Source organism: Dendrobates tinctorius, unplaced genomic scaffold (genome assembly GCF_039654945.1).
Source record: "Dendrobates tinctorius isolate UK_male_01 unplaced genomic scaffold, ASM3965494v1 ptg000167l, whole genome shotgun sequence".
In the NCBI taxonomy this organism is placed as follows: Eukaryota; Metazoa; Chordata; class Amphibia; order Anura; family Dendrobatidae; genus Dendrobates; species Dendrobates tinctorius.
Genome location: NW_027361834.1, coordinates 1,844,199 through 1,860,261, shown reverse-complemented (window position 1 = coordinate 1,860,261; position 16,063 = coordinate 1,844,199). Strand labels below are relative to the sequence as shown.

At 47.7% G+C, this 16,063-nt stretch overlaps 1 protein-coding gene across 1 annotated transcript in view; it reads left to right on the top strand.

Moving 5' to 3' along the window:
• Positions 1–16,063, top strand: part of HACL1 (2-hydroxyacyl-CoA lyase 1) — a 55,609-nt gene that overhangs the window by 11,252 nt on the left and 28,294 nt on the right. Inside the window, exons 5-7 of the mRNA XM_073550720.1 lie at positions 4,263–4,335; positions 4,430–4,507; positions 7,156–7,250. Coding sequence (XP_073406821.1) covers positions 4,263–4,335; positions 4,430–4,507; positions 7,156–7,250 — 246 coding nt within the window. The remainder of the gene's footprint in view (positions 1–4,262; positions 4,336–4,429; positions 4,508–7,155; positions 7,251–16,063) is intronic.

Below are 16,063 nucleotides of genomic sequence, written 5' to 3'. Positions count from 1 at the left end.
AAAGTACTTCGCTTCCCCAGTCTCGACCAAAACGTCCCTTCAACAGAAGGGGGTTTCGACCATTCAGGCCCTTTCGTCCCTTCCCTGCCACGGAGAGTCACTCAACAGGATCGGCCGCCTGCCACCAGGGAGCGGGATCAGAGGAAACCTTCCTACAAACCCGCTCCTCGCTGGAGATCTAGAGGACAATATTCCAGATCTGCAGGAGCCAATTCCGGCAGATTTTCATCTAAGTGACGGGTCACCCCCACCTGGAATTTCTTCCAGGGTGGGCGGCAGACTTTCCTTTTTCGCGGATGCTTGGCTGTCCGTTGTAGACGACGCTTGGGTCAGAGAACTCGTCGCATCCGGTTACAAGATCGAATTTGCTTCACTCCCGAACAGACGGTTCTTCCGGTCTCGGCCTCCGCGACAGCGGGCCCAGGTTCCGGGTTTTCTGCAGGCCATTTCCTCCCTCCTTTCCGCCGGAGTCATTGTTCCCGTTCCCTCAGACGAACGGTTTTCCGGGTTCTACTCCAATCTCTTTGTAGTCCCGAAGAAAGACTGCTCTCTTCGTCCTATTCTGGACCTCAAATTGCTCAATCGCCACGTGAAGATTCTTCATTTCAGGATGGAGTCTCTTCGGTCGGTGATTGCTTCCATGGAGCCCGGGGAATTTCTCTGCTCGGTGGACATTCGGGATGCCTATCTGCACATTCCAATATGTGTGCAACATCAGAAGTATCTTCGATTTGCGTTTCAGGGAGACCACTTTCAGTTCACAGCTCTCCCTTTCAGCCTAGCTTCAGCGCCCCGGGTTTTCACGAAGGTGATGGCGACCGTCATGGCCATCCTTCGCTCCAGAGGGATCCTCATCATCCCTTATCTAGACGATCTTTTGATCAAGGGTTCGTCTCGCCAGGACTGTCTCCGGAGCCTTCAGATAACCCTGGACACTCTCAGCCGCCTAGGTTGGCTGGTCAACAAGGAGAAGTCCATTCTGATCCCCACCCAGCGTCTGACCTTTCTGGGTATGGAATTCGACACGGAGCTAGCCCGTGTTTTTCTTCCAAAGGAAAAATTTACAACTCTGGCCAAGGGCATCAGAACTCTCAAGAGGCCTGCTCCCATTCCCATTCGGTTCTGCATGAAGGTCCTGGGGAAGATGGTGGCCTCCATGGAAGCAGTGCCCTTTGCGCAGTTTCACCTTCGCCCCCTTCAGCTGTTTCTGCTTTCAGCCTGGGACAAGACCACGAGGTCCTTGGACCGTCCTATTCGGCTTCCTCTCAGAGTGAGGCAGTCTCTCACTTGGTGGCTACGGCCAGCGTCAGTTCTCCAAGGGAGGTCTTTCCGCCTCAGTGGCGAATCATCACCACCGATGCGAGCCTTCTAGGATGGGGAGCCGTGTTCCATCAGAAAGCGGCCCAAGGCCGCTGGCAGCCACAGGAGTCTCTCCTTCCAATCAATCTGTTGGAGATCAGGGCAATTTTCCTGGCCCTTCTTCACTGGCAGCCCCTCCTCTCCGGCAAGCCGGTCCGTATTCAGTCGGACAACGCCACGGCCGTAGCGTACATAAACCATCAGGGGGGCACGCGCAGCAAACGGGTAATGTCAGAAGTGGCTAAGATACTACGCTGGGCAGAACGTTACGTTCCGACAATCTCCGCCGTCCATATTCCAGGTGTGGAAAATTGGGCAGCCGACTTTCTGAGTCGCCAGGGCCTAGCGTCCGGCGAATGGTCCCTGCACCCCGCGGTTTTCTCTCAGATATGCGACCGTTGGGGCACCCTGGATGTCGATCTCATGGCATCTCGGATGAACCACAAGGTGCCGCAGTTCGTAGCCAGGTCCAGGGACCCTCTAGCCGTCGCATGCGACGCACTGGTGACTCCGTGGTCCCAGTTTCAACTTCCGTTTCTGTTCCCGCCTCTGGCATTGATCCCTCGGGTGGTCAAAAAGATAAAATCGGAAGGAGTACCAGTGATTCTAGTCGCTCCAGATTGGCCAAGACGGCCTTGGTACGCGGAACTGGTCAACATGCTCGCGGACGTTCCCTGGAGGCTTCCGGACCGTCCAGACCTTCTCTCGCAAGGCCCCCTTTACCACGAGAATTCTCAGTCTCTGAATTTCAGATTCTGCCCTGATGAAGTGAGCCAGCAGGCTCAGGAAACGCGTTGGCTGAATAAAGAACCCTTTACTCTACCAGAAGCAAGCGCAGTCCTTATTGCACTTCCACGTCATTTCTGCAATTCTGTCCTAGGACCCTGTGCAGACTTGCTGCTGCTTCTCAAGCGTTCATGGGTGTTGTGACTTCCTCACAACCCCAATAGGTGAGCACCTTCCCTACTGTTCCACAATTTTAATTGTTTTATACGGATTTCACACAGTGGATGCGCCCTGTATCTCTCCTTTTATCTCACAGTCTCTGAATTTGACGGCATGGCCGTTGAGACCGCAATTCTGAAGGAATCAGGTCTGTCCAGTCAGGTTATTCAAACTATGATCAGAGCCAGGAAACCAGCCTCTTCCCGCATTTACTATAGGTACTGGAAGGCTTTTTTCCGTTGGTGCGATGATAAAAGAGTCTTCCCGATGTCTTTTTCTATCCCGTCGATCCTGGGGTTTCTTCAGGCTGGGTTAGACGCGGGTCTGTCCCTCAGTACGCTCAAGGGCCAGGTTTCCGCTCTCTCTATCCTCTTCCAAAGAGAGCTAGCTTCTCTACCACTGGTCAAGACCTTTCTACAAGGGGTTTCCCACGTGGCTCCTCCTCATCGTTCGCCAATAGACCCGTGGGATCTCAACCTCGTCCTTAGCGCGCTCCAGAAGGCGCCGTTCGAGCCTCTCCAGGACATTCCTTTGTCCCTTCTCTCTTGGAAGGTCACCTTTTTGATCGCCATTTCATCCATCAGAAGAGTTTCTGAATTGGCGGCCTTGTCATGTCGTTCTCCTTACCTCATTCTTCATCAGGACAAAGCCGTCCTCAGGCCCGTTCCTTCTTTTCTTCCAAAGGTGGTTTCCGCTTTCCATATCAATGAGGATATCGTCCTTCCTTCTTTTTGTCCGGCTCCATCTCATCCTCTTGAGAAGTCTCTCCACAAACTGGACGTAGTTAGAGCCCTGCGTGTCTATCTTGCCAGGACCTCTTCCTTTCGTCTGTCCGATTCCTTGCTGATCATCTCTGAAGGTCTCCAGAAGGGCCTTCAGGCTTCCAAATCCACGATCGCTCGCTGGATTCGTTCTACCATTCTGGAAGCGTATCGTCTTCAGGAAAAGCGGCCCTCTCCGGGAGTAAGAGCTCACTCCACCCGGGCTGTGGCGGCTTCGTGGGCTGCTCGTCACCAGGCCTCGGCCATGCAAATTTGCAAGGCTGCAACCTGGTCATCTTTGCACACCTTCACGAGGTTCTACAGGGTTCATACCCAGGCTTCGTCTGATGCTGTGGTTGGTAGGAAGGTTCTGCAGGCGGCGGTGGCGCACCGGCCGACCTGAGCCTTTCGGTTACTTTCGTTCCTTTTTGCTGTTCCCACCCTTGGGACTGCTTTGGGACGTCCCATGGTATTCTGTGTCCCCCAATAAGGCGATAAAGAAAGATGGATTTTTGGTTCTTACCGTAAAATCTCTTTCTTGGAGCCTTCATTGGGGGACACAGCACCCTCCCTGTTTAAGTTGTACCGTGTTGGGTCTTAGAGTTCCTTGTTGGGTTGGTACATATGTTTCGAGTTTTTCTCGTTGCTTCTCCTACTGCTTTTTCACCAACTGAGGTGCTTGGTGCCTGTCGGTGGGTGTATACTGCCGGGGAGGAGCTAATTTTCTGTTTTTGCATAGTGTCAGCCTCCTAGCAGCAGCAGCAGCAGCATACACCCATGGTATTCTGTGTCCCCCAATGAAGGCTCCAAGAAAGAGATTTTACGGTAAGAACCAAAAATCCATTTTTTGTGATCTCCCCGTAACACTAAATGACATCTGTGTTGCTTGGGTGCGCTGCATGCGGAGGAATCAGGAGTTGCTCTCGCCACATGTGGTAGATGCTGGTATCTGTGTGTAAGGGCAGGTACAGACCAGCGCATTTTCGGTCTGAGTGCGACCCGACAAAACGCTGGGTTGCACTCGGACCAATGTTATGCCATACAAGTCAGTGAGTGCGTGGAAAGATGGAATCTCGGTGCAATCCGATTTCCACGCACTCATAGAATAAATAGTTTGTTTTTTTTTGTTCCTATGGACAAACACCATGCAGTCTCCAAAAAGTATTTTAACATTCTTGTCCCATATTTTTCTCTTAGGCCAGTCATTGTCCTGGCAGGCTCGTCTGATACTAACCAGGAAACTATGGGCGCTTTCCAAGAGTTTCCTCAGGTATGTGTTTCTTCTCGTTGTTTGGGAATGACCTACGATTTGTCTCACAAGTCAATGTACACATGGCTAAATGGTGTTCTTCCTTACTTTTTAGGTTGAATCCTGCAGACTGTATAGTAAACTTTCCGTGAGACCCAGCAGCCTGGAGGTTATACCGTCTGTGATTGAGAAGGTTTGTTGCTTAAAGTGATAGAATAATTCACCCTTGACTGTCGGCATCTATAGGTAATACTTGCCTGCTATCAGGGTAGATCTGCAATCTGTGACTGTAATACACTGCTTACAGGGTGTGTGAGTCGTCTGAGATATACCTACTGGTTCAGAATAGGTGGCTCACACCTGGATCTGAGCACAACAATGTTAACTACTTGTCTATGTCTTCATTTTTTTATTTTTTAGGGTTTGTATAGATTGGCATTCAACTATCGGCGGTCAGTTAATAACCTGTTTACACAGGTCCTATTTACACAAAAACTTAAAGATCATTTCACCCAACAAATTTTGCTTGTTTTCCGGATGATCGGCAGCCTGTTTGCACTGCAAGATTATCATGCAGCATCTCTAAGACCCCCATACACAAATACATGTGGTCAAAATTGTTGGTACCCCTCGTTTAATGACAGAAAAACCCTCGATGGTCTCAGAAATAACTTGAATTTGACAAAAGTAATAATAAAAAATCTATGAAAATGAACAAATGAAGTCAGACATTGCTTTTCAGCCATGCTTCCACAGAATTTAAAAAAACAAAACATAAAACTCATGAAATAGGGCTGGACAGAAATGACTGTACCCCTGAAAATGTGACAAAAGGAACATGTTAAATCAAGTTGTGTCCACTAATTAGCAGCACAGGTGTCTACAATCATGGAATCAGTGAGTGGGCCTGTATAGAGGGATACAGATACACTCCATGTCACCAAACAGCACAGTGAGTATCACACTCAACATGGACCAGAGGACGGTAAGGAAAGAGTTGTCTCAGGAGATTAGAAAGAAAATTATAGTCTAACATGTTAAAGGTAAGAGTTATAAGACCATCTCCAAGCAGCTTGATGTTCATGTGACTACAGTTGCTCATATTATTCAGAAATGTTAGCTCCATGGAACTGTAGCCAACCTCCCTGGACGTGGGAACACTTAGGCTATGTGCACACGTGTGGAATTCCCGTGGAAATTTCCGCGTTTTGCAAGCGTAATTAGCTTGCAAAATGCTAGCATTTTCCAAGCGATCTGTAGCATCGCTTAGAAAACTGATTGACAGGTTGGTCACACTTGTCAAACAGTGTTTTTCAAGTGTGACCAACTTTTTACTATTGAGGCTGCCTATGCAGCATCAGTAGTAAAAAGATATAAAGTTTTAAAAAAATCATGATCTTCTCGCCTTCCCACGTCCCATGCAGTGTTCCCGATCCCAGGGATGCCTTGCGACAATGACCTTTGATGACGTCGCGGTCTCGGGTTGTGGTTGTGCTCACAGCCCAACACCGCGCAGGACACTTGGAATTTGCCACAGAACACCAGGATTGGCAAATTCGCCACTGGCGTCCTGTGCTCTTCACAGATGAAAGCAGGTTCACACTGAGCACATGTGGCAGAGTCTGGAGATGCCGTGGAGAGCGATCTGCTGCCTGCAACATCCTTCAACATGACCAGTTTGGCAGTGGGTCAGTAATGGTGTGGGGTGGCATTTCTTTGGAGGGCCGCACAGCCCTCCATGTGCTCGCCAGAGGTAGCCTGACTGCCATTAGGTACCGAGATGAGATCCTCAGACCCCTTGTGAGACCATATGCTGGTGCGGTTGACCCTGGGTTCCTCCTAATGCAGGACAATGCCAGACCTCATGTGGCTGGAGTGTGTCAGCAGTTCCTGCAAGATGAAGGCATTGAAGCTATGGACTGGCCCGCCCGTTCCCCAGAGCTGAATCCGATTGAGCACATCTGGGACATGATGTTTCGCTCCATCCACCAACGGCACATTGCGCCACAGACTGTCCAGGAGTTGGCGGATACTTTGGCCAAGGTCTAAAAGGAGATCCCTTAGGAGACCATCCACCGCCTCATCAGGAGTTGTACAGTAGGGAGGTCATACAGGCACGTGGAGGCCACACACAATACTGAGCATCTTTTCCCTGTCATGAGGCATTTCCACTGAAGTTGAATCAGCCTCTAATTTGATTTTCCACTTTGATTTTGAGTATCATTATCCTTCCAAATCCAGACCTCCATGGGATATTCATTTTGATTGCCATTAATAATTGTTTTATTGTTCTGAACACATTCCACTTTGCAATGAATAAAAATTTGCAACTGGAATATTTAATTCAGAGATATCTAGGATGTGGTATTTTGGTGTCCCCTTTATTTTTTGAGCAGTGTATTTTCTTTGAATGTAAATTTAGAAAGTATCACCTTGAAGTGTAAAGTTTCTTCCAAGTCCTGAAGTGCGGAGGCTCTCTCCCCTCAGGGTGCTCAAGGAGGAAGCAGGGAGTACTACAAAAACATTGTAAAATGGCCAACTCCAGGGGTGTACAGGTGGCACAATGTCTTCTCAAAGTGATGAGTCTGATCACTGCTGTAAATGATCATCCACAACCAGAAATACAGTAACAATTCTTGGCCAGTCTGCCCCATTCCTTATGTAAGAAATTCACCCTGCTACCAATAACTTACAGTTATGACCTTTTTGACATAAATGATTGTTTTGTAAAATTTGTTTGATTTGCAGTTTTGGAGTTTAAACGTTACGTGTGAATATTGCTCAGTGGATGAGATCTACAGTAGGGTAGTTATATTTATCTCTAACTTCTCCCTTCCCCAGGCTGTGAGAACTAGCATATATGGCCGGCCTGGTGCCTGTTATATCGATATTCCTGGAGATTATGTGAATAAAATGATTGATAGAAGTGGTGTGAGGTAGGTTGATGGCACAAAATATGCCTAAAGCTACACTTATTAATTACATTCAAAAGTAAACTTTTATTTTTAATCTTGCCCAACATAGAAAGTTATGAAATTTTGCATATCGTTTTATTAGGGATTTATCTTCATCCCTGATTTTCCACAATATTTGCTTGCCTTTAGCTGCATTGAGATCAGAGTATATTAATTTGGAGTACTCATGCTGGCAGTGAAAGAGTCAGCGCTATAGTTGGGTGTATCGATTTGCAGAGTCTGGTCCATTGGTCAGGTTAGTAATCGCTGGATGGAGGCTTGCGAGTCTCTTAACTTCTGGAATCTCCAGTGTGGCTCTTTGATTAGCAGGGCTGGCGCGATGTCATTGTGTGTCACGGCACAATGATGATGTATCACCAGCCTAACTAATCAAAAAGCCACACTGGAGATTCTGTAAGTTAGGCTTCTTCTACACTTATCGGGATTTTTGCGGCCCTACCGCCGCAATTTTCACGGTCTGCCGCAATAATGGATCGGAAAAAACTTGCGGCTTGCCGTTTTTCAGGTTGCCAATACTATGGAAGAAGTATTGGGGAAAAAAAAACTGCATTCCGCAAAACTGGAAGGGACTGTGCACCGCAAAAACAAACTTCCGTTGTTTTTGTGGCCCCATTGATGTTCAATGGGGGCCGTGTCCGTAAGCCGTGAAAAAGATCGAGCGGGCTTTTTTCACAGCCGCAAGTATGGCACACGTCGCTCCGACTAATTTTTGCGGGCCGATTTTGGGGCCCATAGAAATCTATTGGGGCCGCAAAAATTCGGTAAGTGTAAAAGAAGCCTTAAGAGACTCAAGCCTCCATCCAGCGACTACTAACCTGGCCAATGGACCAGAGTCTGCAAATCAATCAGCCCAACTCTAGTCAGCAAATGTTTCCTCCTGATTGTTGTACTTATCAGTACCATCTCCCATTGTGGGTTATCCCGGAGTTGATGAGACAGATATGCTGAGCTGGCCCTTTCACAGCCAGCATCTGTACTCCTTAGGCTAGTTTCACACTAGCGTTCGACAGGGCTGTGGATGGCAGCCTTCTTCCTCTTTTAAGCCCTGCCCACTGAAGCACCTCTTACTTCAGCTCCGCCTACGTCTGCATGCGTCCTACGTATCCTATCTTTAACATTGGGTACTCAGGCCATGCAGATGTATGCGGAAGCGTCCGCATGTGTTTTGACGCTGCGCTGAACTGTGTCGAACGCAACATGTTGCTTTTTGTTGCGGTTGGCACAGCGCCACATGGCCTGCGCACACAATGTTAAACATAAGGTACGCAGGACGAATGCAGAGGAGGAAGAGGTGCGGCAGTGGGCGGGGCTTAACGGAAGAAGAAGGCTGCCATCCGCAGGTAAGCCCATCGCTAGTGTGAAACCAGCCTTATTAATGTGCTTTGATATGCATGTGAATAGACTGGAGAATAGCTGTGGTTTGGAAGCCACATGCATTCAGATGATGATATATTATTTTTTTTTTTTTTTTTTTTTTAGACCGAAATGGTCATCAATTTCTTCTTATGTCCCTCAAATAAAGTGATTCGCAAAGCTTCAGAGACTTTCACGAAGGATTAAGTTTATTTAAAAAAAAAAATTAAGGCTACTTTCACACATCAGGTTTTCGACGTCAGGCGCGATCCGGCGTCCTGCCGGAACGCCGGATCCGGCAAATGTTTTGTAAAACCGGATGTGACGGATCCGGTTTTCTGCCGGATCCGTCTTGTTCTTGACAGACAAAACCGGATCCGTCTCATCCGGTTCATCCGTTTTTCGATGGATTACGCCGGATCCGGTTTTTAAAAACACCCCTTGTGGCCTTCCGAACGGGATTGGCTACTGGAAAACTATATATAGCGTGTTCCTACAGCCCTTCTTTGACAGGTTGTAGAGGAGAAAGTGCAGGTTGGAGAGAAGAGCAAATTACTGGCGAAGATGGACGTTGTGATTGGAAATATTTTGAAGAATTTGGCGGATTTTACAGCGGAGGCGAATCGTTTGAGGGTGATTGTTCTGGAGAAGGAGAGAGCGAGACAGCAGCGCATCAGGCATCGTAGACGACGTTTGTGGATCCACCCCATCATTAGCCAAGAGAATGACGCGTGGGGTCTATTCTACACTCTGCATGGACCTTCGACGAAACCCGGAGAAATTTTTTGGATATGTTCGTATGAAAATGGAGAATTTTGATTACTTGGTGGAGCGCATTGCACACCTCAAAAGAAAAGCGGACACCTATTGCCGCTTCTCCGTTTCACCCGCAGAGCGTCTGATGGTGACTTTAAGGTAAGCCACATTTATTGGATATGCTCGCATCAGAGCACACTTTCACTGCAATCTTGTTGGTGGTAGTTTGTATCTCCAAGTGTTATAGCTGAGTTTTGGTATGTAATGCTGTGATTTAAAACTAATTGTTTTTTAATTCCCCACAGATTTCTTGCAACTGGAGAATCCCTTTCGTCACTGCATTTCCAGTACAGACTCGGGATTTCCACCATATCTGGAATAGTGAAGTACACATGCCGTGCACTGTGGGACTCCTTAGCTGAAGAGTTTTTACCAGAGCCCACAACAGAGAGGTGGATTGAAATTTCAGAAAAGTTTCAACAGATATGTCAGTTTCCCAACTGCTTTGGCGCTGTGGACGGGAAACATATCCGCATTGTAAAGCCAGCCGGATCGGGATCGGAATATTTCAATTACAAGAAATATTTTTCAATTGTCCTCATGGCCATCGCTGACGCGTAATACAAATTTATTGCTGTTGATATTGGGGCCTATGGCCGCTCTAATGACTCTCAAGTTTTCAAACTGTCTGCCATGGGGCGTAAACTGTATGGAAACACCTTCCAGTTCCCACCACCTAGACCGCTGCTGCAAACATCTGGTCCACCTATGCCATTTGTCTGTGTAGGGGATGAAGCCTTCCAGCTGTCAGAACACCTTTTGAAACCGTACTCTAGCAGAGGATTGACAAGAACAAAACGCATTTTTAAATACCGCCTCACAAGAGCAAGAAGAATGGTTGAATGTACCTTTGGTATTCTGACAGCCAAATGGCGGGTCCTATTGACTGCGATCAACCTCAAGACAGAAACTGTGGACGAGGTGATCAAAGCTTGCGTGGTACTCCACAATTTTGTTATCTGCAAGGAACCCATTTCCATTGAGGACACCTCTGAAGAAACCACCTTGCAAGATTACCATGACATTACCACTAGAAGTTCTGTGACGGTTTCAGTAATGAGGGACAATTTTGCGTTATACTTTATGTCACCTCAAGGCAGAGTACACTGGCAGGATGGCAGAGTGTGAAAGATTTGTGCCCTTAACCAAACTTGTGTACCTTCTGTACCAACAGTATATACCTTTGCCAACCAAAGTTGGCTATCTTGTCATGGTCTCTATTTTTTAGCTTTAGGCCACAGGTGTGTACCTGGTTGTGTTTTATGCAAAGTATTTAACCTTCTAACAAAAGTTGTTTTCATTGTTAATAAATCACCAACAATAAACACAACTTTTTAGGTGAAATACTTTGCTTCAAACACAACCAGGAACACAACTGTGGCAAAAAGCTAAAATTTACCCACAGTTATATACCTGGTTTTGAATACCTTTTTACCTTTTAAATACCCTGTATCTAACCTTTTTTTTAAACATATTTTGCCGCAGAAAGAAATGACAGACAACCAGTGTAAACAATTTAAATTTTATTTAAAATATTTTTTTTTTTGTAAACTGTTTTTAAAGTTAAAAAAACTTTTTTAATAAAGGTTTGAAACCAACTGGGCATTTTTATTACAAAACACATCATAAATCTGTGTAGTGTGGGGTGGAAATACTGCTGGAGGGGCTGCGGGACACTTCGACACTGGGAGTGTGGAGAGAGGATTGGGATTGTGGTGGGGAAGGAACAGTTAGAGGTGATGGTGTGGAAAAAGCTACAGAATGGGTGGACATGTGGGAGGCAGAAGAGGTGGTGGGCGGTGGAGTGGAGGGTTGGGCAGGGACTGTAGGAGCAGATGATGTTGATGGCAAGTTGTATGGGGAAGGAGTTTGGTACGGGGAAGGAGTTTGGTACTGGGGAGGTTGCTGGTACTGGGGAGGTTGCTGGTACTGGGGAGGTTGCTGGTACTGGGGAGGTGGATGGTATGTAATAGGAGGGGGAGGATGGAAAGTGGCTGGAGGGGGTGCAGATGTAATAGGAGGGGGAGGATGGAAAGTGGCTGGAGGGGGTGCAGGTGGAGGAACTACTGTGGTGGGAGGAGGAGGTTGGGAGGTAACGTGCTGGAGAGCACCGTGGCATGAATGCATTACATGCATCTGCTGGGTAGGAGATAGCGTTTCCATGCGCTCCACAACAGACCTGAAAAAGGTGTGGTTTGGCGAAGATCTTGCTTCTGAATGCATGGTTTGCAGAAGTGTCTTCACCTCCAGAATGCTGGAGTTGATCTGCTGAAAGCCTGCGGAGATTTGCTCTGACAAGACTTTTAGACAGTTCTGGAAAGATGCATTCAGATGCAAGAACTTTGGCGCATAAGTCTTTTCCTGACCCCTCTGCCGCTGCCGCCCAGTACCCGCAGGTGTACTAGAGGTGGCAGGGGCAGAAGGGTGGGGTAAAGGGAAAGCGATCTCACCAGCAGCTTCATGTAATGTAGGCGGCCACGATGCTCCTGTGCTGGTGGATGGGACAGATGGGTCGAATGTGTGGGAAGGCTGGGAAGGTGCAGATGTACCGGGGCGGTCGAAGGGTCCCTCGGTGCCGGTCTCCTCAGGGATCGCCTCAGAAGGGTCCAATCGTGCAGGCTCCCGAGTGCTGCTCACCGTGCTGTGGAATAAAGAGAAAAAAAAACAATTAAAATACTGACATGGTATGGCCCTGGCTGAAAAAAAAAAAGTTACATCTAAACATTTTTTTGTCACATGTGGTGTGTAATATTTACCTTCTGGTGACCATTGTTTCCCGGAGGAACGACAGGGCTTGTGCGTACTTGTACTTGCTCCTGCGTTCTCCAGATCCACTCGGGGCCCGCATCTTTTTATTGAACTCCTTCTTGAAACGATCCCTCACAGACCGCCACTGCTTCACAATTCTCTCCCCTGAAACGAGAAAGGACAAAGTGGTTAGTATACAACATCAGTGTTTCCCAAACTCCAGTCCTCATGGTCCCCAGGGGTCATGTTTTCAGGATTTCCAAAGTAAATAGAAATCCTGAACACATGATCCGTGGGGACCACAAGGACTGGAGTTCGGGAAACACTGGTTTAAATCAAGTAACCGGTACTGTATATACTTACGCTCTTTAATCTGGGCCCGAGCATCGAGGTCCTCCCAGCGGTCCACAAGGAGCGAACAGATTTCCTCCCAGAGTCGTCGGGTAACGATAAGGTCAGCGTGGCAGCGGTCAGCCATATTCCAGAGCGGCTCCCTTTCTCTGACGAGATCGATGAGGTGGTCCACATCGATTCCTCCATCCTCACCGTCAGAGTCGGGAGCACGCTGTGAAGGCTGTTAAAGAAAAAGACAAAAATAACATAATTAGCCTCCACAAAAGAAATGAAATAAAAAGTGCAAAAAAACAAAGCAAAAATATTTATACTTACACGCTGGTGACCGCCGCGTTGCTGTCGCCGACGACCCTGGGAGGCACTGCGAGGACCTCTTGGCCGAGCACCAGATTGGGAAGACTAGAGAAGGAAACAAAAAATGTTATGTCTTTGGATGTAGGCATTTGTTTGCTGTGTGTGGTCTGCAGAACATTGTTTTCTATGTGTAGTGTGATGTGTTTCTGCGTTTGATGCCAAAATCTTACCAATTGTGAGCCCACTCCAAGTGTCTGTCCACCCCTTCCTTCTTCTTCTGGGAGCTCCTCTTCATCTTGTGATTCCTGTTTTGAAATAAAAGGCAATGAATAGACATATATTACAGAGATGATGGATTTTGGAAATAAAAACTTACCGTCAAACGCTGACGATGCGAGGGAGGGCTCCCAGAAGAAGATGTGCTGTCTTCCTTCTGGCCAGACTCCATGGCTGTGGGTGGTGTTCCTGCTGCTGCCATTGCTGCTGCTGCTGCATCTCTTGGGCGGCTGTTGAATAAAGAGAAACAAAGGGCCAATGAATATCTTGATATTCCATGGCCCTAGTTTGGAGGAATGGGGGATTTGATAATTACCGTCTCTCATCTGCTGCTGGACTCCCCTCCTCAGCATGTTCCATTTGCTGCTCCATTTGGCGTGGTGGTGGTGCTGATGGTGCTGCTGCTGCTGCAGATGTCTCCTGCTCCTGGTTCTTGGCTTGGGTGGCATGTTGGGTGTGGCTGAGGGTCCCACTGTCTTGCTTTTATATATGTCTTGTGGGCAGAGCTACTGAGCATGCTCAGACCAAAAAAACCGGATCCGGCGCATTGCGGCACTCATAGGCTTTCATTGTGTGAAAAAGCCGGACACGCCGGATCCGGCATGTCCGGCTTTTTCGCCGGAGACAAAAAACGTTACAGTAGCCGTTTTTTCCAGACGCCGGATCGCGACACATTGCCGGATCCGGCGAAAACCGGATGAAACGCATGGCCATCCGGCTCTAATGCAAGTCAATGGGGGGGGAAACCGGATCCGGCATTGCATTTCGCCGGATCCGGTTTTTGTCAAAAGCGCCGGATCGCGCCTGACGGCGAAAACCTGATGTGTGAAAGAGGCCTTAGTAGGGCTTAATGAAGGGTACTACAGTAGAATGCTGATGCTCAGCTGGAGTAGCGGTAACTCATTCTATTCCGTTCCCAATTATTAATTAACAATGTGTCAGTCCTATGGAAACCAGGTCTATGCAGTTACAGTATATCAATGGTGACCAAGCCGCTGAAGCCTGTGATTTGCTGTAACTGTAATGGCACCTCATCCAAGAAACCTTCGATGATGAGCTTTTTCAATCACCTGACCACTACAGCCATTCACAGACTTTTACCGTCCGATTACATTCGGATGGCCCTATCATTGTTTTTAAAACTAGTGCCAAAAACCCGGAGCAGCCTGCGTGGCATCTCCGGAGGTCCCAGCACTTCAGTATGCCTCTGTTACTTTAGTTTATAACAAATCACGTCTAAGAAAAGGGAAAAAAAAATGTTATCCATGGACAGCTCAGGTTTTTCTGTACTTGGGAGATGACTGTGTACCCAGCTTTTATGGCAATCAGGAACTCTCTGATGACCTGAAGATCACTGGGGCACATGCCTGAAAGTGTATATTGCTGATAGCATATCACTAGGATATTTATGACATACTGTCTCTATGGTGGAAACGCCCCTTTAATGTCAGAGTGCAATACCATCCATGCTTCATAAAGCTGGTGTAATTGTGCTATCTTTCTGTGCCATTTCTAATTGCAATCGCCACTTATTAAAGTGACTAGATTATGGCCCGATGCTATCGCATCACACCTCTTGCCATGTTAACCCTCAACACACACATTCCTCTCACCTTTTCACCATCTCCACTCACTCTTTCACTCCACATACGACCCCTTCTCTCACTCCGTCTCTCATACTCACGCCGTCATCGCCGCTGCTCCACGATCCCCGACATCATCTTCCGCCGGCGCCATCCTGGATCCAGACGTTGTCCACGCCGGCGACATGTTCTTGCGGCGACGCCATCTTGAGTATCGTGAAATCCCGCGATACTCAAGATGGCGTCGCCAGAAGAACATGTCGCCGTCGTGGACGACGTCGGGATCCAAAACGGCGTTGGAGAAATCTCGCAAGTTTTCGCCGACGCCATTTTGGATCCCGACGTCGTCCTCGCCGCCATCTTGAGTATCGCGGGATTTCGCCGATCCAAAATAGCGTCGCCGCAGGAACATGTCGCCGGCGTGGATGCCGTCGGGATCCAAAATGGCCAAATAGTCAAAAAAGAAAAAGCTATTGACGAAAAACTGGGATCACGACAATGAATCACAAAAAATGTCAATTTTTATTAAGTGTCAGACAGACCAAAACATTAAAAACATCTAAAAGTCATAAAACGACAATACACCCAAGAAAAGGTTAATAATATAACCTATACAGGTACCCCTATAACTAATGGTACAGGTATAATGAAGACAAATAGTTAGTCCATAAGAACAATGATTTGAACCATATAAATGTGATACAAAAACATGCATGGAAAAAATTGAATTTTATGGACACAATAAGAACCCAATAGCAGACTGCTATATACAATATATCATGGATCTAACTGCCCTAAATTGTAAAAGAAGGACATAGTCTACGAACGAGAGAAGTATCTCGAAATGCATCTAGGCCCTGGAGAAAATGATACACAGAGCCACAAGGTCATGCTCAAAAACAGCACATGACGTGCATTTGAATATGTAGCAGCCGTACCATACCAAAGTTAGGGGGAGCCTGTGGAAAATGCCCGACGCGTGTCGCTACCCAAAGATAGCTTCGTCAGGGGCAGACGTCCTCCACACCGGCGAGATTTCGCCGACGCCATTTTGGATCCCGACGTCCTCCACGCCGGCGGCATGTTCTTGCGGCGACGCCATCTTGACTATCGCGGGATTTCGCCGATCCAAAATGGCGTCGCCGCAAGAACATGTCGCCGGTGTGGAGGACGTCTGGATCCAGGATGGCGCCGGCGGAAGATGACGTCGGGGATCGTGGATCAGCAGCGATGACGGCGTGAGTATGAGAGGTGGAGTGAAAGAGTGAGTGGAGATGGTGAAAGGTGAGAGGAGTGTGTGTGTGTTGAGGGTTAACATGGAAAGAGGTGTGCGGTGACGTCACCGGTTAC